Source organism: Amblyomma maculatum, chromosome 8 (genome assembly GCF_055883805.1).
Source record: "Amblyomma maculatum isolate TAMU_Amacu chromosome 8, ASM5588380v1, whole genome shotgun sequence".
Lineage (NCBI taxonomy): Eukaryota > Metazoa > Arthropoda > Arachnida > Ixodida > Ixodidae > Amblyomma > Amblyomma maculatum.
Window position 1 is genome coordinate 76,784,934 of NC_139351.1, and position 27,939 is coordinate 76,812,872.

The 27,939-nt window shown below is 45.5% G+C and overlaps 1 protein-coding gene across 1 annotated transcript; it reads left to right on the forward strand.

Annotated features, from left to right (window-relative positions):
- Positions 1–233: 233 nt before the first annotated feature.
- Positions 234–27,939, forward strand: LOC146181564 (uncharacterized). Its single transcript, XM_084577900.1, has 5 exons — positions 234–390; positions 18,604–18,755; positions 23,702–23,778; positions 24,676–24,753; positions 27,650–27,939. Exons 1-5 carry the CDS (start codon positions 256–258, stop codon positions 27,835–27,837), a joined length of 630 nt encoding a protein of 209 aa, XP_084434026.1. The 5' UTR covers positions 234–255; the 3' UTR covers positions 27,838–27,939.

Genomic DNA, 27,939 nt, shown 5'->3' on the forward strand with positions numbered 1-27,939 from the left:
CAGATGTCTCTAAAGTTCACACAAACATAATTTTTGAACAGTTAGCCTCACTGCTCATACATACTAATTACGGTATGCATTCTGCCTATTCACATAAAACCCTGGATGCTTGCAACGAGCGCTTTCTCGGAAAAAATGCAGATCACAATTTTATGGAATATAATAAAACAAAAGCAGTGCAAGGAATATCAATATACCAAATTTAAAACTCAGTCACATGCTCAGGGAATGCATATATATACAGGAGGTTTTCTCATGTACTACTACATCAGTGTTAGTACCGCTCTAATTTCATTGTCGAAAGCAATGAATTTTTTTAACCTAGCTTTATTTGCGACATTTGTAGCCATAGCTTTTGGTGAAGATGCTACCATGAAAAAACTACCAGAGGTAAGGAATTTTATTGGTGTCATAAGAAATCGCTCTTTGAAATATTTTAAACAGTTTTATGCCTTTTAAATCCCTTAACCATTGGCAACTGGTGATGCTCTTAGACTATGTAAAACAAACTCGCATTATTTCTGTGCGGGCTTGGAATTTATCGATAATATTAGGCATTACTAAAAAGTGCGATAAATTTATTATGAATAAAAAGGCTAGGCGCAAAACAAGCATGTTCATTCTCGACACGCTCTTTTAATAGGGATAATATCTGAATATTTTGTTTTGTATATGAATAATCCCAGGCCTTTAACTTTATATGTTAAGGGTACGTTCAATCTAAGCTATGTGTTCCCGTCGAACATTCAACTAGCAAGGCAGACTCTTGCGTCATCTTCTTTAGGCGAAGTTTTCTTTGTAAGCACGCTCTTTTCGACATAAGCTGGCCTTCTTTACGACAGTCACCGAGCGTTGGCGCAACACTACAATTATCCTCGGGAGAAAAAGGAGGCATCCTGCCGACTCATGACAGGGTCATAACAGCGCCTGAATCGGTCATTGTGCACCATTTCACGCCCGCAGCGACGCATATCCGATGTCGGTGCAAGCGGTACAAGGTCTGGCAAATAACACAATATGGACCGTGGTATTTGGTAGCAAGTTTGGTAGAGAGGCCGGAGGGGGTGACAGGAACCCAATGCTACACAACGGAGTCTGCGGTGTGTGAAGGAGCTGGACTGGTCGGTGCACGAATGAACTACTGTTGACCCTGCTTCTGGTTTGTAAATGATTGCGCCAACTGGCGACATTCTTCTGCAGTATGCTGCCGATTGAGAGACTGTGGTCGATTCGGAGGTGTCAGGGCGATAAGGGAGTACCGTGTCCATAGTTGAAGAGGTTTCACGGCCGTAGAGAAGGAAAAAGGGAGAGAAGCCGGTCGGGCTTTGTATGGCAGTATTGGCGTACGTGACGATTGGGAGAAGCCGGTCCAAGTTTGAGTGGTCGGACGCCATATACATGGTCAGCATGTCAGTCAAGGTGAGGTTAAAACGTTCCGTCATGCAATTTGTCTGCGGATGGTAGGCCGAGGGAGAACGGTGGACAATGTGCCACTGCTGAAGAAGGGATTCATCGGCCTCGAAAAAAAAGGCACGGACACGATCACTGAGCAATTCTTTAGGTGAACCGTGGCGCAAAACTAGATGGTGCAGGATGAAAGACGCAACGTCTAGCGCCGACACAGAAGGTAAAAAAGGTGTTTCTGCATAGTGGGTAAGGTGGTCGACAGTCACCATAACCCAACGGTTACCGGCTGGAGTGACTGGCAGTGGCCCGTAAAGATCAATACCCATACGGTCGAATGGCTGGCTGGGGCCGGGCAAGGGGTGCATCGGAACCGTGGAGTGGCGTTGAAGGTTTTACGACGTTGTCATTCCTGGCATGCGCGAACGTAATGACGCACGAAGCGGTACATATCGCAAGTAATAGAGGAGGCGAAGACGAGTGTAAGTTTTCAATACTCCAGCGTGGGCACACTGAAGATCGGCAAGAAATCCGCCTCATATTTCCGAACGCAGGTGCCGAGGAATGGCAAGGAGCCACTTGCGTCCGTCAGAAAGATAATTTCGACGGTAAAGCATACCGTCTCGGATGGTAAAATCACGAGCTTGGCGGCGGCGAAGCGTTCCAGAAGCTGGGCGCAGAGAAAGTGTAAATAGAAGCGTGAGAAGGGAAGCGATCCAAGTGTCTCGAGTTTGTTCAGTTGAAATGTCAGCAATTTCTAGTGAAGATGAGTCACCTATGGTGATAGCTGTCGAGTCAGAGCCGCATTGAAGAGGTGGCCTAGACAGGGCGTCAGCATCAGAATGCTGACGGCCAGTCCAGTAGGTGACCGGAATGTCGTAATCTTAGTGCCCGACGAGGACCACGGCCGGATGGGTCTTCAAGGGTGGACAACCAACAGCGTGCGTGATGGTTCGTGACAACAGGGAAGGAACAACCGCAGATATATGGGCGGAACTTTCCAATGGCCCAAATGATAGCCAAGTAGTCTTTTTCGGTTACAGAATCAATTTTTCGGCCTTTTCTAAGATGAAGCTGGCATAAGCAACAACGTACTCTGGGTAGCCTGGCTTTCGTTGTACAAAAACAGCGCCGACAGCTACACCGCTGGCCTTAGCGTGGAGTTCGGTAGGCAACCCAGAGTCAAAATGGCCGAGAATCGGAGGCGATACTAGAAGGCGCCGAAGCGTCGAAAAGGCCTCATCATAGTCGGACGTCCAAGATGAAGGAATGGCGTCACCGGCAACAAGGTCAGTCAGCGGCGAGATGATCGAAGCAAAACGGAGGGCGAAGCGACCAAAATACGAGTAGAACCCGATAAAATTACGGAGTTCTTTAAAGAATTTAGGCGTGGAAACTCAGCTACTGCACTGATTTTCGCAGGATCGGGACGAACATCGTCTTTCGAAACAATGTGTCCCAATATAAGAATCTGGTGAACCCCAAAGCAGCACTTTTTCAAACTTAGTTGCAGGCCGCGGGGTCAGTCAAACCTTTCAGCACACGCTCAGAAGGGTGCAAATATGACGTAAAATATTTTGAAAACACAACAGCATCGTCCAGGTAACAAAGACAGTCATGCCATTTGAGTCCGCGCAGAATTGTATCCATTATGCGCTCGAAGGTGGCTGGAGCGTTCCACAATCCAAACGCCATGATGTTAAATTCATAGAGGCTCATTGCAGGTGACAATCGACCAAAAAGCGCTTTTGTGACACCTGCCATGAGCACCTGCCAGTAGCCCGAGCGCAGGTCCAGAGATAAAAAAAAAATCAACACCTTGAAGACAATCGAGAGCATCACCAATACGTGGAAGGGGGTACACGTCTTTTCGCGTTATCTTGTTCAATCGCCTGTAATCAACGCAGAACCGAATACAGCCATCCTTTTTTTTTTCACGAGAATGACTGGAGAAGCCCAAGGGCTGTGCGAAGGCTGGATGACACCACGTTGAAGCATGTCATTAACGTGCTCGGTAATAATTTGACGTTCTGCAGCCGTTACGCGACAAGGGAGCTGGCATACCGGTGCGTGCGTACCGGTGTCGATGCAGTGAGTGATAACGGATGTTCGACCCAAAGATGTCTGAGGAAAGTCGAATGAGGATTGGAAGCTCCAAAGCAATTGACGAGCTGGTCGCGTTGATCTGCTGAAAGGCTGGTATCAATACCGTCAGAAAAAGAGAAGTGGGGTTTTCGTTGTGTACAGAAGCAGACAAGTCAATAGTATCGAGCCGAAGTGGGGCTGGGTTTTCTGAGATGTCATATGTCGTACCGTCATCGAAGAACGCCACATGACAAGTACGTTCACGACACGAAGAAGCGCTTACGGACAAGGAAACGGTTTAGAGACGTACATGACGCTGTAGCCACCACAGAAGGTGAGAAGGACGAAAGGCAGGACTAAGCAACGACGAAGATTAGCGGCATGAGTCGGAGTGAAAAGAACAGTCGAATCGGAATAGCAGGTGCAGGAAATGGGCACGAGGACAGTAGAGCAGGCAGGGACGTCAGTATCTTTGGCAACGATTATCTTATCGACGTGGAGCGGTGTGTTGGATGAGGCGGCAGATGGAAGCGGAGACAATTTGAAGCTGGCTCGGGCACAATCAATACTCGCATGGTGACAGGTAAGAACGTCGCAACTCAGAATAAGTGCGGGAGAGCTGTCATACAGCACAAGAAATTAGATGACGTGCAAAACACCTTGAATGATAATTCGAGCTGTGCACGCCACAAACGGTTAAATGCGATGTGAGCTGGCAATTTGGAGAAAACATTTCGAAACAGACGTCGTAAATTTACGAAGTCGGCGGCAAAGGATGGCACTTATACCAGACACAGCAGCGCCAGTATCCAGAAGCGGCAGAACTGCGATGCCATCCACAAACGCTTCTATAACGTGGGTCGGGGAAGACGGAGGACTTACCCAAATAGAAGAAAACACATTTCTTGCCTCCGGAACTGCGGCTATTAGTTTTTCTCGGGGCCAGCAGGAGAGCGTCGGCGCAGCGGCGAGAGGGAGCGACAGCGGGGAGATGGCGATCGGCGGGAGGAGTGGTCAGGATAAAATGAGTCTGTAGAGATATCCGCAGCGACAGGGAGGTGGGAAGGTACATAGTTTGAACTGTGCAGGCGGGGGCCATTGCAGTATGGCGGCGAGTGCTGGGGGCAAAGCTGTGCGATATGGCCAGGAGCACCACATGAATAAAAGATTAAGCATTTGTCAGAGGTCCGCCAAGGATTGTTGATCGGGCAGCGAGGAGGCAGATAACGAGGCGCCCTAGTACCAGAATAGGGCCAGCACACAAATCATCGCATTGATTACCAGATTACCTATGGGGCTGAAACGTGGATGCTAACCAAGAAGGTTCTACAAGTTGAGGACAACGCAGAGGGCTATGAAACGAAAAATGGAAGGGGTAACATTAAGAGATAGGAAGCGTGCAGATTGGGTCAGAGAAATAACTCAAGTTACTAACATTCTAGTGGAAATCAAGAAGAAATGGGCATGGGCAGGACATGTTGTACGAAGAGAGGACAACCGATAGTCGCATAGGGTAACAAAATGGATTCTAAGGGAAGGAAAGCGTAGCAGGGGCGGCAAAAGATTAGGTGGGCGGATGAGGTTAAGACGTTCGCAGGGGTCGAGTGGACGCAGCTAGCACAGGACCGGGTTTACTGGAGGAGTATGGGAGATGCCTTCGCTCTGCAGTGGGCATAAACAGGCTGATGATGATGATGATGATGATGATGGTTATCAGACAAACGTGTTTTAAGCTGTCCAGTTCAAGGTTGAGGCGCACATTGTTCATGTCAAATGTTTGTCAAAAACGCACACAATCGAGGAAGCGTAATATTGTCACGTCCTAGCCAAAGAACAGGACGATGAAAGCGACCGCAGGTCAGCAGGGCAGCAGCAGGACCCAGCGCGAGGGCAGCGGGGACACTAGAACACCGAAAAGATCGCCGCCATCGGCGTCTTCTTTCTTAACCGAACGCTAGCACTTTGTCTTCTTCGGCAACACTGCCTCCCTCCGAAAAGAAGCATCGTCCCGATACTAAACACAGAATGAATTAACCGCCGCGCAGAAGTACACATGGTCTCGGAACGTTTGCTAGTAAAAGGTAAGGTTCTCGATGATCACTGGTAATTCGGCTTAAGCCGCACTACGTGCACAATGTCAGCACGCCAAGAACGGCGTGAAAACGGTTGATTTGCACAGGGCAGCACCTCGCAGTTAGGTTCACCGATGCGACAAACTGTGTACGGCCCGAAATACCACTTTATGAGTTTTTCTGAAAGCCCTCGACGGTCCGCACCCAGACCTTGTCTCAAGGCCGGAAATTGTCATCACGTCTCCAGAGATTGTAGTGACGAGCATCGGTACACTGTTGCTGGCATATGTGAACTCTGGCCAGTTGCCGAGCTTTTTCTGCACGTTCGCATACTAGCCGAGCATCATCACCTACGTCGTCTGGCGGTGAGTGAGGCAGCATAACGTCAAGCATGGTGGTGACTTGCCTTCCATGCACTAGCTTGAAAGGGGACATACGGGTGGCCTCGTGGACTGCGGTATTATAAGCGAACGTGACATAGGGCAGTACCTCGTCCCATTTCCGATAGTCGACGTCCACGTACATGGCGATCATATCGGCTATAGTTCTGTTGAGCCTCTCCGTTAGTCCATTAGTTTGCGGGTGATACGCTGCAGTTGGGCGGTGGCTGGTGCAGCTTAGACGAAAGATCTCCTGAGTGAGTTGCGTCACAAACGTGGCGCCACGGTCAGTAATCAGCACTGCTGGGGCACCGTGCCATAGGACAATGCTCTCGATGAAAAATTTTGCTGCCTCGGCAGCCGTCCCCGACGAAAGTGCGCGGGACTCCGCGTACCATGTTAGATAGTCCATCGCCATAATAAAGTGCTTGTTGCCTGATCGCGACGTTGGAAATGGGCCAAAAAAATCCATTCCAATGGTATGAAACGGAGCCCTCGGTGGCTCAATTGGCTGGAGAAGACCCGCTGGTCGAGTAGGAGGTGTCTTTCGCCTTTGACACTCGCGACAGGCTCTTTTATATACTAGATTACTAGCGGTAGGATCGTCGTGGCCCGCTTCAGTGATCTTGCTGCGTAGGTCTTCCGGCACGACAAGAAGCCACGATATCTGGCTGCTGCCAAAATTCTTCTTGTACAAAACACCATTCGGGATCCTAAATGCAGAGAGAACACGCAGGAAACCCCGAGGTGCCCCACCTTCGTCTCCTGCGAGATACGCCATCAATTGACAAAGCAGCGGATCATGTCGTTGCCGATCTGCCATTTCTTCCGGATTCAAGACCCCAATTCAGCTGTATTCAGCATCCTCTGCGCCTGCTGACGACGGTCCCACTGGTGCTCTAGACAAGCAGTCAGCATCATCATGTCTTCTTCCTGATTTAAGTACGATCGTGACCTCGTACTCTTGTAGCCGAAGGCTCCATCTCGCAAGCCGGCGCGCAGGATCCTTAAGATTGGCTAGCCAGCACAGCGAATGATGGCCCGTACCACATGAAACGGAGACCACACAAAACAGGCGGTCGCACAGATAGGGCTGAAACTTGGCTATGGCCCAGGTGATGGCGAGGCACTCTTTTTCTGTTGTTAAGTAATTGCCTGCCGTTTTGGAAAGAGTTAGGCCTGCGTGCGCAATAACCCGCTCAGCTCTATCCTGGAATTATACGAGCACTGCCCCTAGTCCTTTGTTGCTGGCGTCCGTGTAAAGTTCAGTGTCGGCATTTTCATCAAAATGATCTAATATCGGTGGTGATAAAAGGGCTTGCTTTAGTTGCCTGAATGCTATCTCTTGTTATTCCTTCCACACAAAATCGACGCTGTCTTTCGTAAGGTGGATAAGTGGCGCTGCGATCTGGGCGAAGTAGCGAACGGAACTTCTGAAGGAAGCGCAGAGACCAAGAAACCTTGTGACAGTTTTCTTACCTGACGGCGGCGGGAAGGACGCCGTGGCAGCTGTTTTCTCGGGATCTGGTTTTACGCCTTTGTGGCTACCTATATGCCCAATAAACTTCAGCTCACCATACGCGAATCGACATTTCGAAGGCTTGAGCGTGAGTCCGGCGTTCCGTATAGCACGAAGAACAGCTTCAAGGTCCACAAGATGGTCAGCGAAGGGGCTTGAAAAGATAACAACGTCATCCAGATAAACTAGACGCGTCTGCCACTTCAGTCCGGCGAGCACAGTGTCCATGACGCGTTGAAATGTCGCGGGCACTGTACATAAGCCAAACGGCATCACCTTGAACTCATAAAGGCCATCCGGTGTTATAAACGCAGTCTTCTCTCGGTCTCGGTCATCCACTTTGATCTGCCAGCATCCATTTTTCAAATTGTTTGACGAAAATAGCGGGCGTGACGAAGCCGATAAAGGGTGTCGTCTATTCGCGGCAAGATGACAAATACATCCTTATTTGTCATCTTGTTGAGTCGCCTGTAGTCCGCACAGAACCGAAGGGTCCCGTCTTTTTTCCTTAAAAGCACAACAGGTGCAGCCCACGGACTGTTTGAAGGCCGGATGACATTGTCATGTAGCATTTCCCGCACGTGTTCCTGTATTGCTTTCCTTTCCCTTCATGGAACCTCGGTACGGCAGTTGGCGAATCGAGTGTGCCGCGTCATCGACAAGAATTCTATGTTTCGCGACGGGCATCTGGCAAGCCCTGGATGTCGTTGAAAAACAATCGTGGTAATGATGCAAAAGTTTGAGTAATTCGTGTGTCTGGGACGACTCAAATTTTTCCTCAATGCTAGTTGCAAGAATGTTTCTTCCTCGTGCGGTTCTGGTGAAATATTCCTCTCAGGTAACACAAGAACCTCACGAGCGCCACTTATCTCTTCTATATGGGCTGTAACTGCCCCTTTTGTCACGTGCTGCGGCTCGTTCCGAAAGTTCGTCACCAAAATGTTTGGACGTCCTTCCTGAACATCGGCTATTCCTCTCGCAACATCAATTCCCTTCGAAAGGAACATTTGTACACTTCCTTCCAGGAGGCCTTCGCCACATGCGGGAGTCTCGGCTCGAACAGGTTGAAATACTGTCTCATAGCGGTGGCAAGTTAACATGCTCGGCATCAGCATTAAGCGCAACTGGGGTGCTCTACGAAACCTACGCGATGAAGAACGTGCTCGGAGGGTCAACGTATTCTGCCGTACATCGATGATTGCGCCATATTCCCCCAAAAAGATCATTCTGGGAATAACATCCTTGGAGCAAATCTCTATGATCATAAATTTGGCGGGACATGTCTCACCGTGAATTTCGATACGGGCGCTATATTTTCCAACTGGAACGACGAGGTGACCTCCTGCGGTTCGTATCGGAGGCCCATCCGACAGGTGCACACTATCCTCCGATCTCTCCCCTTACCGTCTACAGCTCGTCTTCTCATATGGGCCGCAGCCCATGCGGCGCTCAGCGGGAACGCACAGGCGTATGCTCTAGCCCGAGAACTCAGCTACCGGGCGGAGCACCCTCCTCAGCCTGCCGCTTCTTCTGACACTCCCCAATGCACTCATTTACGCCTTGTTAGATACACGGATATCCTCCAGCATTATCGGCTCGAACGGTGTCTATACCCCCCTGCACACCGAGAACTATCCCGGCGCGAGGCCGTCCATTGGCGCGAAATGCAAACAGGAACATTTTCAAATACATGGCTATATAGCAAAATTTTCCCAAATCTTATTTCACCTAGTTGCAAACAATGCTCACAACCGGCCACATTCATTCACATGCTGTGGACATGTACACAACACAACGCAAACAATACAGCTACAGTGGATGCGTAGGAGTCCCTCCTACGTACCACCGAGCTCGCCCAACAGCTCCCGCTTATTTTGCGTGCATTGGAGGCCGCAGAGTCCCATGGGATCCCTGCTGACCGTCTCTAAGCAGTGCAACCAGTCTTTCGGCTGGTTCCCCTTCTTTGGGAGTAAATAAAGAGCTTATCATCACCACTGGGTGATCACCTTGCGAAGTCGGCGACTTAACTTTCCGCTCAACACCGATTAATAGGCGCCAGTGTCAACGAGTGCAGTGACCGCGTGACCATCGCTAACAACGCCTACATTACTAGAGGCCGCCAAATCATTTTCTTTTCCGCGTGTACCGTTGTTCGTGATGTAAAACGTATGTGGAAGCCCTTTCTTTTGGCCGAATTCGGCAACGCCACCTCCATGCGTCGCCACATTTAGTTTTTCCGACGAGGAAGGGGAGACACGCTCTCACGGCGAGACCCGTAAGGAGGCGTGGAAGGGCGGCGTGGCGAGTGCAAGCGGGATACACGGTCATCGGTTTGCATCAGCGATGAATAGCGGCGAGGCCCAGAATCCGTAGTCCGTTGGTACTGGTGAGGTACGGGTGGAGGCCGACGGAGAACGGCAGCACAACTTTCAGCCGGCTGTTGTTCTGCAGCAGCAACCATTGGCCCAGTAGAGATAGCTTCCAGTGTGAGTGCCGGTCGCACTTCTTCACGAACCGCCGTAACGATGGATAGTGGTAAAGGCTGCTCAGGAGCTGGCAGAAACCTCTAGAGCTCTTCGCGCACGACTTCTCGAATGATTTCGCGGACGTCGTTTAGGCCATCACCACTAAGACCAGACGAGGCAAGGCTCGAGACGTTGGGGTAAGTTCCCAGTCGCTGATAGTGGTTTGTTCTTGTGGCCAATGCGCGCCCAATGTTAGTCGCTTTGGCCACAAAACAGGGCTACTGTAATCGGCGGATCACGTATAAGTCTGCCGAAGATCTCGTTTTGGAAGCCCCGCATCAAGGCGCGCACTTTTTTTTCCTCAGTAGCTTGTGAGTCGGCGCGAGCACTTAGGCGCAGCACGTCCTCTACAAAGCTTCTCACATTTTCGGCAGCGCCCTGAATTCGAGCGTGAAGGAGATCTTCGGCGTGCTGTCGCCGGTGCTGTTTAGAAAACGTCTGCAGCAATTCGTTCTAACAGAGTTCCCGAGAGGTCAATGATTATTATTATTATTAAGGATATCTTCGGCGTGCTGTCGCCGGTGCTGTTTGGCAAACGTGTGCACCAATTCGTTCTTACAGAGCTCCCAAGAGGTCAATGAAGCCTCATGGTTCTCGACCCAGTAGCATGCCATTGCCTCCAGAGAGAAGTAGATGTTGTGAAGGCACTGTTCGGGGGTCCACCCGTTGTGGCCCGCAACCCGTTTTTAATGTTGAACTCAGTCTTCAACATTAACAAGGCCATCGCCACGAAACGCGGTGACAGTCCTTGGTGTCACCGGCACGTAGATGATCCGCGGAGCAGCCGCTTTGTCTGTTTTCTGCAGCTGGAAGGCCATGGTGGTGTTACCCCTGGCGGTCTTCCCCTCGGGCAAGTGTCCGAATTCCGCAGCTGGGCCTTGTTGACGTCGCTAGCACGGCTTTCAGGTTCAGTTCAGTTCAGGCGTTCAGTCGTGTCCGACTCTTCGTGACCCTATGGACCATGTCACGCCACGCTTTCCGGTCTCCCACTATCTTCTTAACATCACATAGCTTCATCTGCAATGCCTCGAGAATGCCATCTAACCATTGCGTTCGCTGCCTACCCCTTCTCCGGCGACCCTCAACCTTTCCCAACATCAAATCTTTCTCCAGCGACTCCTCTCTTCTCATCAGATGACCAAAGTAGCTGAGCTTTAACTTCAGAATTTGACCCTCCAATGAGCAGTCAGGGTTTATGGTCGACAATATCGACTGATTTGATCTTCTGGCAGTCCAAGGAACTCTTAAGAGTCTTCGCCAGCACCACAATTCAAACGCGTCAATTCTTCGGCGGTCAGCCTTTTTCACAGTCCAACTCGCATCCATACATCACAACTGGAAAGACCATAGCACGGGTTATACGGATCTTGGTTGGCAGACTAATGTCTCTGCTCTCTACTAGGCGGTCAAGGCTAACCATTGTTCTCTTTCCCAGAAGCAGGCGTCTCCTAATTTCATGGCTGCAGTCTCCTTCCGAGGTAATCTTGGCGCCCAAGAACAGAAAATCTGTCACAGCTTCCACTTCTTGTCCATTGATGCCCCAGGACTTGATAGGGCAAGACGCCATGATCTTCGTCTTTTTATTGTTCAGTTTAAGCCCAAACTTCTCACTCTCTTCTTGTACGCGCATCAGAAGTCTCTTGAGTTCCACTTCACTTTCTGCCATTAAAGTGGTATCATCCGCATATCTAAGGTTGTTGATACGTTTTCCAGCAATCTTCACTCCAGCTGAAGACTCGTCCAGACCGGCCTTCCTCATGATGCACTCTGCATATAGGTTAAATAGGCAGGGCGACAGTATGCAGCCTTGCCTCACCCCTTTCTCAATCGGAAACCAATCAGTAAGACCATGCCCAGTTCTGACTGTGGCCTCTTGCCCTTCATAAAGATTCCTGAGGAGACAGATGAGGTGAATTGGAACTCCCATCTCTTGGAGAGCTTGCCACAATCTGCTGTGATCTACGCAGTCAAACGCTTTCGCATAATCAATAAAGCAGAAGTAAATGGGTTTCTGGACCTCTCTTGCTTTTTCCATGATCCAGCGAAGGTTGGCAATTTGGTCTCTAGTTCCTCTGCCCTTGCGAAACCCAGCTTGCACGTCCGGAAGCTCCCGATCCACATACTGCTGCAGCCTTCCTTGCAGGATTTTTAACATCACCTTGCTAGCATGCGAAATAAGCGCGATCGTGCGGTAGTTGGAACAATCTTTGGCACTGCCTTTCTTTGGAATGGGGATGTAAACTGACCTCCTCCAATCCTGTGGCCACTGCAGGGTTGTCCAAATCTTTTGTCATAATGTATGCAGTGTGTTAACAGCGTCGTGGTTGAGGTTTTGAAGCAACTCAGCTGGAATACCATCAATTCCAGAGCTTGCCACAATCTGCTGTGATCTACGCAGTCAAACGCTTTCGCATAATCAATAAAGCAGAAGTAAATGGGTTTCTGGAACTCTCTTGCTTTTTCCATGATCCAGCGAAGGTTGGCAATTTGGTCTCTAGTTCCTCTGCCCTTGCGAAACCCAGCTTGCACGTCCGGAAGCTCCCGATCCACATACTGCTGCAGCCTTCCTTGCAGAATTTTTAACATCACCTTGCTAGCATGCGAAATAAGCGCGATCGTGCGGTAGTTGGAACAATCTTTGGCACTGCCTTTCTTTGGAATGGGGATGTAAACTGACCTCCTCCAATCCTGTGGCCACTGCAGGGTTGTCCAAATCTTTTGACATAATGTATGCAGTGTGTTAACAGCGTCGTGGTTGAGGTTTTGAAGCAACTCAGCTGGAATACCATCAATTCCGCTAGCTTTGTTCTTAGCAAGGCTGGCTAAGGCCCATTCAACTTCACTCTTCAGGATGCCCGGCTCGAGATCAGTAATCACAACCGTCCTATGTTGGGTTTGCACATCCGGGTCCTTCTTGTACAGTTCTTCTGTGTATTCCTGCCACCTCTTCTTTATCTCTGAGGCTTCAGTGAGGTCCTTGCCTCGTTTGTCCTTTATCACGCCCAGCTTAGCACAGAAGCTTCCTTTGATATCTGATTGTCTTATACAGAGCTCTTGTGTTCCTTAATTGGCTGTTGTCCTCAACAGCTTGACACTGTATGTTCAGGAAGACATTCTTATCTCTCCTTGCTATTTTCTGAAAATCTGCATTGAGAACCTTGTATCTTTCTCTTTCCCCCATACCTTTTGCCATCCTCCTTTCCTCAGCTATTTGCAAAGCCTCTTCAGATAACCAGTTTGCTTTTTGCATTTCTTTTGCTTTGGAACTACCTTAGTAGCAACTTCTTGTATTATATCACGAACATCAGTCCACATCTCTTCGGGCTCTTTGTCTTCTAGATCTGCAGCAGATTCTAAGAAGCTTTGGCTGCCTGGACTTAAGATCAGGCTCGAATTACGTGTAGGGCTGCGCTGCATGGGATTCGTACTCGGCGACTCCACCAAATTCCACGTCCTAGCCAAAGGACGGGGCGATGAAAGCGACCGCAGTTCAGCAGGGCAGCAGCAGGAACGAGCGCGACAGCTACGGGGACACCAGAACACTGAAAAGGTCGCCCCCATCAGCGTCTTCTTTCTTCACCGAACGCTTGCACTGTCTTCTTCGGCTAGAATATATCTGCCATTTCAAGCGGTGGAGGAACGCGTCTATAGTTATGTCGATACATTTGTTAGTATAGCATAGACAAAAGGCGATATAATAATAGGCGCCTTCACACAACTTCTGCGGAAGAATATAACGATCACACAGGTCGGTAGAACAGAAACAGGAGCAAGAGCAGAATGATGATTTTAAGCTTCGTCGCGGTCCTGCTTCAATAAATACCCCTTTAAAAAAATCGCTGTGTGTGTATCAAGCTCGTAACAATAGTACCATTAAACAGTACGTCACGTGTGGTGAAAGCAGTTTTCCCCTTGTCTTTGGGGACCGAGAGATTTTTAAAAGTCTGACCTCAGATAGGCGGATTAAAATTGACACGGAGAACAATCTATCGCATGATGGGTCCGGGGATGGAGATTCCTTTCTTTAATATTTCAGCATTCAGGCAACTACACATGACGCAAAATCACAATGATAATTTTATCTTACGTCTTGATTATACATTTCAAGGGCGAAACAAGGACAGCATAGCTTATGAATAGGATGTTGCGTTTTGCTGATAACACTGTAGTGGCCTCTGTCATATGTGCGTGGCACCAGTGTCAATGCGAAGCCGTGTACGATGAAGCGAATGTGCCATGAACCGCTGGGTTCCCAAAAGTAAATGATGGAATAGAACTTCATCAGCAAGGTCTCCAAAGCATCAAGCTGTTAACAAGTTTGATGTTTGGTGATCATCAGACGCAGATGTTATGCAGCGGTTGGAGCGGCCGCAACGTCTTCAGGTGCGTTCGAAGCAGAAGCCATAAAAGGGAGAGGACTCTTGAGTGCACGTGGCAAACCGTTATTACAGGCAAAATACAGGCTGGGAAGAAGAGGCAATGGCAAACATCCGTTAGCTGCCCTCGCCCGTAGATAATAGGCATTGACAAGCCAAAATAATTTCTTTATTGATATAGAATGTACCTGTGCCATCGTAGTCTCAAAGGTGTCGAGTGAAACTGGGGTGCACACTCCAGAGGACAAGCACCATTGCTATCCTTAGTTATGCAAAGCACATCAGTGCTCTTTTCGCTTCTTTATGGGTGCAGACGGAATGAAATCGTCGGTGTAGAATCAAGTGTAGCCTCACGCACTCGCAAAATGTCACGTAATCACGTAAGCTGTGAAGCAAGTAGCTCTGAAAACTTCACTGCGAACACACATTTCACTGAGCGACACCACAGCACTGCATATTCTCACAGGGCTGAACGGTTTAACTCCCGCTTCATAAAAAACAACAGTTTTGTCAAACATGAACCCAATGTTACGCCTTAGCTGATTTTTCATAGAAAAACTCATACCAGAAATGGTTGTCGTCATATCAGCAAAAACCATTGTCGCCAGACTATTGACATGCACATAAAGCGTATTTTATAATATAATAAAGTATAGAGGAATTTCTACTAGCAGTTCACAGTCTCCAGCCGCGACGCCCACTAGTTTTTGGTACAGGGAATAAAGGCTATCGCTAGGGCCATGGTGAAAAAACTCGGCGCGCAGAAAAGGTGCACTCGGACGCAGAGCAATGGTTGCGAAGTCGATTGATCTGAGCACATTTGTGAAATTTTGGGGATTTTTGCAAAGAATGATAATATAGGTCCCCTGAGGGGGAATGGATGACGTGGTGATCGCAGAGGGCCAGTTGGCAGCAGGGGTAATAAAGCTTGATGTTCCCTCAATGCAACTGTGGCATACGTGGGCTGTTCAGCCTTGACACTGTCCTGAAAAGACTCCGTAAAACCAAGGTGCATTAGGCAGTAAAAGCCATCTCCTAGCCTTATTGCACGATGCCAAAAGAGCCTGCACGTGGTGCGTACGCCAATTGTAGCATGCCTAGAGGCGAGCAGGGCGTACTGCATAACGATACAGATGACGATGGGTATGAATTATTTGAGGTAAACTGAAGGAACTGACGAAATTCAGCACGGGTATTGATTGAAGCAGGTGCAGAGCCCCTAAAGAAACGGAGTCTGCAAGCATGGATGGGGGACACCATGTAGAGCACTCGAACCAGTGCAGCTCTTTAGGACTGTCTGCCGCATCAGTTCAGTTCAGTTCAGGCGTTCAGTCGTGTCCGACTCTTCGTGACCCTATGGACCATGTCACGCCACGCTTTCCGGTCTCTCACTATCTTCTTAACATCACATAACTTCATCTGCAGTGCCTCGAGGATGCCATCTAACCATCGCGTTCGCTGCCTACCCCTTCTCCGGCGACCCTCAACCTTTCCCAACATCAAATCTTTCTCCAGCGACTCCTCTCTTCTCATCAGATGACCAAAGTAGCTGAGCTTTAACTTTAGAATTTGACCCTCCAATGAGCAGTCAGGGTTTATGGTCGACACTATCGACTGATTTGATCTTCTGGCAGTCCAAGGAACTCTCAAGAGTCTTCGCCAGCACCACAATTCAAACGCGTCAATTCTTCGGCGGTCAGCCTTTTTCACAGTCCAACTCTCGCATCCATACATCACAACTGGAAAGACCATAGCACGAGTTATACGGATCTTGGTTGGCAGACTAATGTCTCTGCTCTTTACTAGGCGGTCAAGGCTAACCATTGCTCTCTTTCCCAGAAGCAAGCGTGCGTGCTATCTTCAGTGCTATGCAGTGTTAAAACATCCACGAGCAGCAAAAACTTTGGCGTTAGCGACGCTTCTTCAGCATCTCGCATGTACAGACGTGACTGATGACGGTGGACTGGTAATGCTGGTTTGAAGGCCGCAAGGCAGCGACTTCAGCGAAGCTCCAGTTGCAGCTGTGCCAAACATAGAGCCAGGGATAGTTACCATGGTCTTTCGACGCAATCTTACGTCCGTAACCTCGTTTCAGTGACATCCTAGAGGACTAAGGAGCAAGGTACTGAGGCCAGCTGGCACCTATATGCAGGAGCCTGCACACAAGGTCGAGGTCCAGCAAGGCACGCACGTTTCGTCGCCCACGTCAATTCTCCCACCTCCATGCATTCCAAACACAGTCCAGAAAATATATATTTTTTCGTAAAACACTCAGATTTTCATAATATTTTCAATATTGCCTGGCTAGTATTTTATTCGTGGCGGATGGTCGATTAGTGGTACCAATGGGAGAGAATGCTTCAGAGGTGGGCGAGGTAATATTGTTACGATGCGGCAAGCCGGTGAACACAGGAGAACAGAGAGATGAGGCTCGATGGTCGCGAGATGACGTTTAATGAAAATGTTAACGGACGCGGGCTCTCCTACCCTCAACACTGCTCGCTTCTTCCTTGCTCGTCTGTAACATGACCTGTGGCCACCGAGCGAACGTCCCAAACGTGGACGAGGAAGCTTACTGATGTTTGTGATTCCATGGCATGATGATGGGCGGGTCTGGATGCTTGAAGAAGAGGAAGAAGGAAGAGTAGAATGGCTTGCCTGCACGATAATTCCCGATAAACCTTGGCCCAAGAAACACTCGAGCTATACGTTGCAACGACTCGATGGCGGAGGCCTAGGCACGCCCCGCATGGCATAGGCCGAGAAGGATGTCTTCAAGTGTAGTGGTGTCTTGGCTCGTGGGGTCTCTTGTCGACGCGTCTGGTCAGTGGGGTCACATATGGTCATTCGGGTCTCTTCTTGTGTCTAGAGGGCATGTGTGGCGTCTTGGGACAGTCTCTCTTTTGTTGTGTTTTGTGGTCGGGACGGGGGAAACGAGGCGGAAGTACGGCAAGTTTTTGCTGGGTCCGGCAGGCTGGGAAACAGCCATGCGATGCCTCCTAACCTTCAGCCGAAAGCGCAAGAGGTCGCAGGGCGCCGAGAAACTCACCAAGATGAGGGTGATGATGAAGAACCCAGCACCTTTACCAATGTTACGATGCAGCAGGCTAGTGAACACAGGAGAACGGAGAACAGAGATGATGCTCGATGACCTTAAGATGACGTTTAGTGAAAATGTTAGCGGCCTAACACGGGCGCTCCTGCCCGCGCCACTGCCCGCTTCTTCCTTTCTCTTCCGTAACAATATGGTGGGAAACCGTTTTTTGTCAGGACCTTAAGCTTTCTTACCACATTAGTGCTCCTAGATAATATTAATAGTTTTGAAGGTGTGATAGTTATCCAAGTTAAGTCGATAAAATATACCTGAAAAATTTGAGTTCTTTCACGACTGACCTTTAGTTTTGGCAAACCCCACTGGTTCTCAGAAAATTTGGTATAGCAAACCAGTGCCTGCCATTTAATTTCAATAAATTTGCTCAGATACTGGCAGGTAGCACAGAAAGATTCCAATGTGAGTGCGTAGCCAGCTCCAAAGAAAAAGGTTAAAGTAAATAGATACTACAAAAATGTCTTGAGCTTTGTATACTCCGATAGGTGTTTTGTCACCAGAAGCGGTTGCGCTGTGCTTTTTGCATGTAGAGTAGGACATCACAAAATTATTGACTGATTTCTAGTGTGTTCGAACTATTACCAGTTTGAACCAAGTTTTGCTGGGACACAACAATAAAGGCAATGTTGCTGTTTATGTCACGAATGAATCTCATCTTAATGGTTTTCAGATAGAAGAAAACAATATATTTTAATAACGTAATTTTTCACTAACCTTTTATGTAATTTCTACAGGTGAACAGCTAAAGAATGCGAAATAATTCGTTTTATTAAGTCATATTTTCTTTCTTAGGGGGGGGGGGGGGGGATTTCGCACTAATCTTTCAGATCAATTCGTCATGTAGACTCAAAGCAAATTGCTTAGAGATTACTTCGGAGATATGCTACCTGTTTGAGAACAAACATCGATTACCATCTGCTTGGAGGTGACGTACGAACTTTTAGCGACGCTTGCTGGGTACAAAATTGCAAAAAAATATATTTTTATTTAGATGGACGTCCAGGGATTTAAATAATCCTAAAAGAGTTCCCAGCCAAACATGATTTGCCTGACAGTGATGGTTACACTTAAACTCTATGTCTTTGCACTTCACCTTAGATCAAAAATGTATATAATTGCTTCAATCCCCACAGGCTTTACGGAGCGCGAGCAGAATATGGGTGGCTTTCCTCAGTAAGGAAAGCGAAACTGAAGGTGGAATATATCGATGTTTTTATCGTTTGTGGAGCTTCAGCGAAGGCACAACCTTTGAGTTCGACCAATATTTTAAAAATAGAACTGTATGGTGAGTATGTTTTTAAGACAACCGATTTTTCTGAATGAAAAATTAGAGAGACACTGAATATCCGTCTTAAAGGTGAATAGGAAGTACCTTATGCTTCGACTTTGCGTTTCGACAGCACATTGAGTTTTAATTTTATGCGATCTCCTTAAGTGTTCTGCGTACAAAAATGCCACCGCTTTGCCGGCTCTGTGCCTAGTTTCTTTGTGGCCTTCCTCCGCGTTTCGTTTATTTTCCAACATGTAAAATGAGAAGATTCTAAGTCATTAGTTTGTACTTATTTTAGTTTTCCTTTCTTTATTTTATGTTTTCTTCATTTCTTAAATATTTTTATTTCTTTTACCTCCAACCATGCGCTCCTTTCCTTCGAAAGCCTCAAGAGTCATTATGCTAAAAAAAAAGAAAGAAAGAAGAAAGATAGAAGAGGGGAAAGGGCTTCAGGAAGTCATTGAGCAGAAAACATAAAAGAGCAAAACCTATAGTAATCGATTTCGCGCTAAAAAGAGGGCCAAAATGATGAAGGCTCGCCTCGTGGCACCGAGACGACTCATTTTATTTTCTTCCTTCTTAAGGGAAGTCTTGTTGACAACTCGTGGACATGCTAGTTATGAGGAAGGAATTCTTTGTAATATTTTATATATACTTTAAAGTTGGCTTTGGATAGATAACAGCGCGCTGTTCAAATTTGCATCTCACACCTACAAGTTTCAGCAGATGATAAGCCGCCGGTTCAAATCCTTATCAGCTCTTATCTCCAAACTGAATAGGATAGGGATGCTAAATGGAACTGACAACTGTGTGGCACTACTGTGGACCGACAGCGAATATTAATATGTCACAATTTTATTCACAACCAACATGCATGTTTCCTTTACCATCATTCAAATTACGCAATGGCGTTGTCATTGGGTTTTTGGAGGTACGAGCTGTTTACACTTCGTAATAAAGCGAACTTTCATTGTAATGGGAAATCTTCATAGACTTTTGTAGTGCATTACTGGATTAACCTTTTAGTGTAATTCAAATCTAAAAACTGCCGTCCAGAAATAATTCTGCAAATACTAAAAGTAGAGCAGTTTGCTCAATGCAGTATAAGCGCAGTCTTTCTAATTTCTTTCATGGAGTATGCGTAAAATTATTCTGCAACGCGCGAACCTTTCGCTATATTAAGGACACATTTAGTATTGTGCACGCTGAAAAAACAACGGCCTTGTACTACTGCACGAGGTGACATCTGTTTTATGCACTGTAATGAAAACATAAGAGGAAGTATAATCTTATGTTTTAGGTCACGACAACCGCTAAATTTGCAACCAGCCCAAGGTATTTTTCCTGAACTAGCTCACAAGGAGCACTTTCATACTAGCCTCGCTAATTATATAGTGTTGAGAAGACCGACAAGAAAGCGAAGCTTATCTCTATCTTGCCTGGGGAAACAGAGAAGAAACTGGTTACTAATTACTGCCCCTAAAACCTGATGCAGGCTTCCCAGGAGCAGAGATTCTGCAAATCCTATCCGTAAGGAGTCTAGACAGCAGCATGCAAAAATCTAACTAGCGACCCTTTACGTACAGGACCCTTTATCGCAGTATTGCCCTTTCTTTAGGTAGCAACTTCTCAGCTCTTTCGTTGCTTGTGAAGAATTGAAGAAGCCTTAGGGTCTGAAAAAAGATGCACTTATGCTGTGCTCTCAATTTCGCTCCTTTTTATTATCACATTTTTATCCCTTCATTCCTTTTTGCTCAGTGAGGGGCAGCAAACATTAAATAGCTGCCTGGTAATCTCAACGCCCCTCAGTTTTCGTCTTCTCCAGACCATAGCTTGTTTCTCAAGGCGAGGGGTATGCACACGTTGCGCTACGCCGCCACACAACTATGATGCGAGGTGGGGGAGGTTCAGAAACCTTTCTTTCGTTTGGTTTATGAGGTTGAACTTTCCAAACGAACTCATGGGGCGAGAGACACCATACCAGAGAGCGGATGAAATTTCGACCACCTGGGATCTTTTAACGTGCACTGACATCACACACCCCACATGCGTGTTGATTTTCCTCTTCAGTTAAAAGCGACCGCCGCTGCCGGAATTAGATCCCGCCTCCTTGGGCAGAGGAATGGAGCGTGCTAAGCATTGCACCTCAACAGCAAGATCACAATTTGGTTGTGCATCAGCATTTATTTCTCCATTTGCAGATTATAGTGCGCCTAAAATGATCCGGATATGGGACAATATTACACGTCGTCATGCGTCAGTAGCACATTTTTCTACGAGGCCCGTAAACTGAAGGGGCCTGAAGTGGGCAGTGTTCCAATGTGAATTTGGGGTTGTCATCGTAGTAATGAAAGCGAGAGTCGGTGTCTAGTTCGTATGGGCAACGGAAGGTAGAATGGTTTGCAATTTTGGCACAAAGGAAGAGCAAATAAACTACATTGTCGACTAGAGATATCAGAGATATGTATCCTACATAAATTCTACTTTGTGTAGAAAACAATTTCATGAACGTAAATTTTCCCAGCATATTTTACAGAGGAAAAAGCTAGTTTAACTTACAGCTAAAAATGTGAAAGGTTCTTTTTCCATGCTTCTGAGTTCAGGTAAGTACCTTTATCAAATGCAGTGAGTTCAAACTGAACGTTATGCCTGAATATTTCTATGAGACATTGTATGAGCCAAGACAAGAAAGCTGCGCGGCCCTTGACCTCCGTATTTAAAGACTGTAATGACAGCGTTTATTTGCCGTGGTAGCGACTCCTCTTCCCGATCCTCGTTAGAGTGCGCACACTCCATACTCTCAAGCAGTCGCACAACGTTGCTATGCATGCTAGCAAATGCTTTTCCGAGAAAATCTTCAAAGATTGACATTCCAATTGCACAATTCTTAATTTGAGCTGTTAGCTGAAATATGTTGCTATTGAATAGCATCGTGCTTGGCCGCGAGACGCCAATGATGCTGTTAATGCTCATCACCTGCAAACCTAGCCATTCCACATGGACTCATGAAGTCGCACCCCTCGCCGGCGAGTTAGCGCTAGGCTATGTTAACTGGCACAGTTTTAGCTAACGAGGGCATGTGATGGGATACTTTGGTGTCAAAATGGGCATGTGGTATTATTGAACTACAATACAATTTGCCTTTCAGGAGCATTGCAGATCAGCAACCTGATTTTTTTTAAATATGCTGGCTAATTTGTATTACTTTGTAATGAAATTATATCGGGAGGTAATGCCTGTCAAAAATTTGTAAATACAAGGTGGAATGTCGCAGAAGGCTTGACTTGAACAGATAACACAAAAAACTAGCAAGGAGCAACCACATCAATGATGCAAGAATAATTTGTCGCGGAGAACTCTCGGAAGAGAAACAATACTCTCTGTTAATGTCGACCAATACGTTTGTGATCGAGCATGAAATGATGGAGCGAAAAAAACATTATTCCCAACTTCTAATTCAAACGACAGGTAATGTACGTATGCAGTATATTACGTAGTTCTTTGAGGGCAAATACACATCATTAGTTTGTAGAATAAATTATGAATAACACAGTGGTCTTTGTTTTCACGTCTCAGCGTTCAACTAAATTTCAAATAAAAATGAATATTTTCATTTCTATTCAAATCTAGAAACCTATTTTTTTTGTTCAAAAATGTACTAGCCACTTCAACATGCCGTATTACTTGTCAGCTGAGAACACTTGAACTTCATAATAAAGTGATGTTATATTTCATTTTGCTAGAGTAAATTTGTTATTTTTTGTCTTCTCTACTGAACGGCAATGCCTGCTGCTTTATGAAACATGCCGAACCTTTATGGTATGTGTCGCTTTTGACTCTCTCCGAGCCTACTGCACACATCTTCAACCATTTGCACGGGCAAGAAGGAATGATGTCGCCGCATCAACCGCAGCACCATAAAACACAACATCGCGACAGTAGATAGTGTTTATTGTGGCAGCCACTCTTAGTTCTGATCTCAGCATTCCGGCGAGTATCAGGACAAGTACTCACACTTTGTTAAAGTCATGGAATGCCTACAATAACTATTAGACTGAGTCGGGAAACGTACACTCAATCTAAAAGGCCATTTGAAGCACCAAGAAACATAAGTGAGGCAAGGCCAATAATGATGGTATATACTATATGTACTATATATACTACTATTTCCCACTCATCTTTAACCGCCCTGATAAATGAACGGAAGTGAATGGTGGCTAGCTTAGCAATTGCACATGCGCAAGATTTGGCCTTGCAGATGTAGCACATACTTATAGTAGTGCTTGGATCGTGTATAAAAGCCGAATATGGTGCCTGCCTCTGTACAGTATCTTAAGCGTATGCTCGCAACTTGTGTGACGCTCCCCAGAACGGGTATAAAACAAGCAGCAATAAAAGCTGGGCGCCTTAGTTCACATAGCAATGGTAATGATTTTTATTGGACACCACAAACAATACACGGTGTAAGAAGTGGTCGAATGTCACTGTCAAAGAGCTGGAGGGCACTAAACTATGACCTTGTCAAGCATCCGGGGGCATTAAATTTCACAGGTAAAATCAGTCAGTTTTGAAAACACCAGAAAAAGAATAGCTGCAAACAGCACGTTACACATAGTATGTGCAAGGAATAATAAGATAGAGCGCGTCTAATGGTTCACAATGCGCTTTTGCTGAGAGTGGCTAACGACAAGTTTTCAAGGCGCCGAAGAAATGATTTTAGCTCTGCCTTGGCAATGCAGCTTCGTAGTTTAAAGCGATATTTTGATTGTTTGCTTCTTATCTACAGTACAAAACTCCTCTCCATTGTAAGACTACAGAAGAAACACGCCAATTTTGTTGCATAATACAAGACCAATTATCTTCGCTAAGCCATGAAAGTAATTTGAAAAAAAAAAAACAGCAACAGGTACCATTCGAACACATTTGGGGACGTTGTATATATTTATTTATTTCATTTGCAGGCACAAGGACCATTTGTATGGGAACGTAGATGAGAATTCTGAAGGAAACACTGTCTTTCATGTCGAGAAAGTGCAGGGTGAGAGAAAAAACATGTGAATGTTTTATACTGGCTGTCTCGTGCAGTTGGATATGGTTGTTGTAATCATATTGTTGATAATTCAAAATATAGTAATAATGAAGATTGCAGTCGGCTGAAGTGATATTTAACGCGAAACCAATTCTGTACCTAAACCGTTCTGGCCACAACTTTCATGTCGATAAAGGGTGCATGACTGCGTTCGCAAAATATATGTCTTAGTTGAGCAGCCTCCACTACAGTCGACGACAGTTTCTGAACCCAGCCCTAGAAGTACCAAAATCTGAACACAGTTCAATGTATGACAATTATATAAGCATATTTGCTCCTCTTTTTTCCACTATTGCTCATTCACTACTAATGGCACCTTAATTATTATATTTACAGGTTCAACCGTCAGTGTTACTTTCGCTTTTTAAACGCGCAACAATTTCTGTATTGCTTCTCACTGCATAGTACTTATTCGTGTCAGCAAGACAGGAATAATATTTTGTTACATCGTCAAAAACGTATCACAAAGCGTAAAAGCCACAAAGTTCTTTAAATTGGGCCTTTTTGTTTTTAGTGATCACTTATATGTAGCTAGTACTTTTAAAATGAAAACATGGATTGGTTTCGCAATTGCTGCAGTTTTGTTCGGTCCTCTCAGCGAAGATGGCTCAAAGGTTTGTATACCACAAAAGAAGCATGAGAATATTTTAGCGAAATTTTAATGGTGTCACTTAAGAAGAATATTTAGACCGAAGGTCCGAATAATTTTTTTCCTTTTAAATAAATGTTTTACAACAAAATACATACACAAATACATAATTCACAAAAACCATTTGAACAATGTTTATGTGAAAAGACTCCATTTTGCTAGGCGTCTGAAAAAGCGATCTGCGTTGTTTTGTTCAGGGACAACATGGCGCCGATATGCCGTCGAGTTCTGGGATGCTGATAAGAAATGCGGTGTTTTAAGCTATACTGAGAATGGTGAGTAGAAAATTGTGATATTTTGCCGGAAATATATAGAGCATTACGGTGAAAGCTGCTTGATTTTGTCATCTACTGAATTGACTATAAAACTTGTTTTATAAAACTTTTATTGTCCTACGGTAAAAACCAGAAGGCTCACATTCTATTACGCTGCTTCCGAATTAGGTCTGAAATACATAGCTTATTCAAAATGCAAAACACCCATCCTCTTAACGTCGCGTCTCTTGCCGGATAACCTATTTTACGGGGACTATCACGATGACTGCGTCAGTGGCTCTGCATACAGTCTGCTGATCAGATCACGTGAGTGAATTTAAAGTGCAGTCTGGAAGAATGCGAAAAGGGTTCAGTGAATTGAAAAAAACGCAAATTCACCAAAAAGGTGCATACATCAAGTAGTACATCTTCCGTTTATGCAGCAGGGGCCTTCGAGCCTTTAATCAATGTTATACATAATAAAATGCAAATTCACTTACTTTCTTGAAAACTTAAGTATGCTTTACATTTCTTCTGTGACCGCAGTATGCGCAGGGCTACGAATTTCACCAGTTGTCCTAAGGGCAATCCCACTGTGCGGTTTTTATCACGCTGCTGATTACCAAACTGTGTAAACTGCGCTGAGACAAATATTATTGTTATTTGAATTGTGGCGCTTTCTAAAGAGGGCAATGAACGGGACTACTATGGCAATAATTCCTAATCCCTTATAGTGCGAAAACATATATGTTTTACAAATATATTACTGGATTGAAGGACCGTGCTGACCATGACTATGTGGAATTGTCTTTATAGCTTGCAGTAGTGACAACCATTTTTAAAAATGTATTGCGGAAAGGAAATAAAGCTTCCGGTGAATCATGACCGTGTTTACGTTTCCATACAGTATAGTGAACACAACTAAGAGTTGAGCCTCTGAGTTGTATTATTATTTGAGATGTCTGGAACATTCCATCGAATATTATCAATGATCTCTTTGCAAATTGACCTTCTGCTAGTCTGGAAAAAAAGTAAAACGCCACTGGTTCTTCTTGCTGTCCAGATAGCTTCTCCCCTGGAGTTATCAATCTGGAGCAGCAGAATTCAGATATCGACACGAAAATTTAAAGAAGCAAACTAAGTGACCGCGCTGAAATGGACGTTATTATCACCAACTTAATGTGTGAAAACCTTGAGCACATTTGCTGCTCCAAAATCAAGATAAATTTTACACATCAAATATTCTTATAATGAAGGCAGAAAAGGCTGAGCAACGAAATGAAGTTAAATGAGAATTACATGTTTCAGTAGACTCGTTATAACGAGCAGTAGTCTAGAATTCCCGAGAGAAGTAGCTTTATGAAGTAGAAGGTATAAACGAAATACATATAGGACAGCTAGGGGCCATACTTACATAACAAACAATTTTGCCATTCCCTGGCTTACTTGGAGATCACTGAATCATGTATTTAATTTCTGACTCTCGCTCGCTTCTTGATTAGAAATGTTGTCAGTCTATATCAAATGATGCCGAAAATAAAGCCATCTAATCAATTATTTTTGAAAATAGGTGACTACTTTCTTCGTCAAAAGAATTCAAAATAGGTCGCGACCAAATGCACAATTACTATTTTCAATATAAAAGAATGGAGAATTCCCATCGTCATTTCACTGTGACACAGAGTGCCTTTTTATCCAAATTTTATTAGAGGCTACATTTCAAACGTTGCTTCTTTAGAAATATCTTGCTGCATTTGCTGCGCAAAATTTTGCCTATATGTAAAATCGCAAAATACTTAGGTACAAAATTTCTTGCTCTAAATCCGCAATAAATGTTCACAATAATAAAAACCTTACATATTATCATATAGCCAGAAAATGCTGGGTTCCTTACCAACCTAGAATGGCAACCTGAAAGAGAATGCTGATGTGCATTAGTAGTAATCAAGCGAATTAGATCTAAAAACTGGGCTTTATTCGGTAAGCTGGTCTCAAAAGAACGTTCACTTGAGCTGTTTTTGATATAAAGTACAGTGCAAGAATGAAACAAAACAATAGTAAGAGTGACGCATGAGAAGCAGTCACTTCATCTGGTTTTTTATTCACCGCTAATGCAGCAAATGTAAAGCAAATAAAAGGCATGCGCGGAATGCAAGAACAAGCATGTGACATCCACCAAGCTGTTCAAGGAATAACATCTCACGTTTAAAAAAGCATACTGAAAGATCGGTCACACAATTCTTCCCTTCTTTTTTATGTGGAACGTTTCCGAACTCTTCCGCGACTTCGTATCTCTGCTCTGGCCAATACGCCTTTTTGGTATAGTCGTGATTGACGCTTCTTGCAGTGGAATCATCTTTTGGAAGCGGTTTTTTAAGGCTTTGCAGAGTATTCGAGAATATTTGGAAGCGCTCCAAGTGAAAAATAAAGGGAATGATCGTGTGAGCGATAGTTCAGTATGCGTTTCCAAAAGCGAGATCTTATTTCTTGAATGGTTTGGTTGATTTCAAGTCCGTCTTGCATTTTGCGCATGCCTTGTATTTTTTTTTTATTTGTTGCCTTGGCAGTGAATAAATGTAGATGAATGGAGCGCTTGTCCTGCATCGTTGTTATTTTTTTCTATCAGTTTTATGCTGTTACTTTATCCCTCAAACATTTTACTTTAATCATTACACGTAATCGTTAAGAAATGTCTAGGTTTGGGCTGCCTTGCAATTTCCTAATACAGCATGGAACACGATTGACAAAGTTTGGACGTTTCTTGTATCAAAACATCCCTATATTTATAAAAAGTTGATGTTTTGGCTGCTTACTTCTGATGTCCTGTTCCCAAGCAGAGGCGATGTGTCCTAGTTTTGTCCATGCTTTGGTGACACCTGCAAGCTTTTACACTTTTTGGTGCCTTTCCTCTCTTCAGGTGCAAAGAACTGTGAATTGATAGTATGGGAGAATTACCTTCCTCAGTCTGGTTACCCATACAGTTGCGAGACAAAATATGACGAAATATGTGAAGATTTTCCCAAACATAGTATTTACGAAGGCGACTGCTTGCCACAGAGGGACGAATTTCTCAAAGAAGAAAACGACCTGGCATCTTTACCATAGGCATGCTTGCGACAGAAGGAAACAGCCCAGAGAGATAACCTCGCATCGAGAGATTACGCATGCAAGCTACGAAAAATAAAAACGTTTGTTGTTTTTGCTTCA

Bases quoted from the DNA above. Each gene is read 5' to 3' on its own strand.
- LOC146181564 (XM_084577900.1), top strand. From the start codon at position 256: ATGTACTACTACATCAGTGTTAGTACCGCTCTAATTTCATTGTCGAAA. The intron at 18,756-23,701 runs GTGAGTATGTTT...TTTCATTTGCAG, and splicing joins TTTAAAAATAGAACTGTATG to GCACAAGGACCATTTGTATG. The intron at 23,779-24,675 runs GTGAGAGAAAAA...TGTTTTGTTCAG, and splicing joins TCATGTCGAGAAAGTGCAGG to GGACAACATGGCGCCGATAT.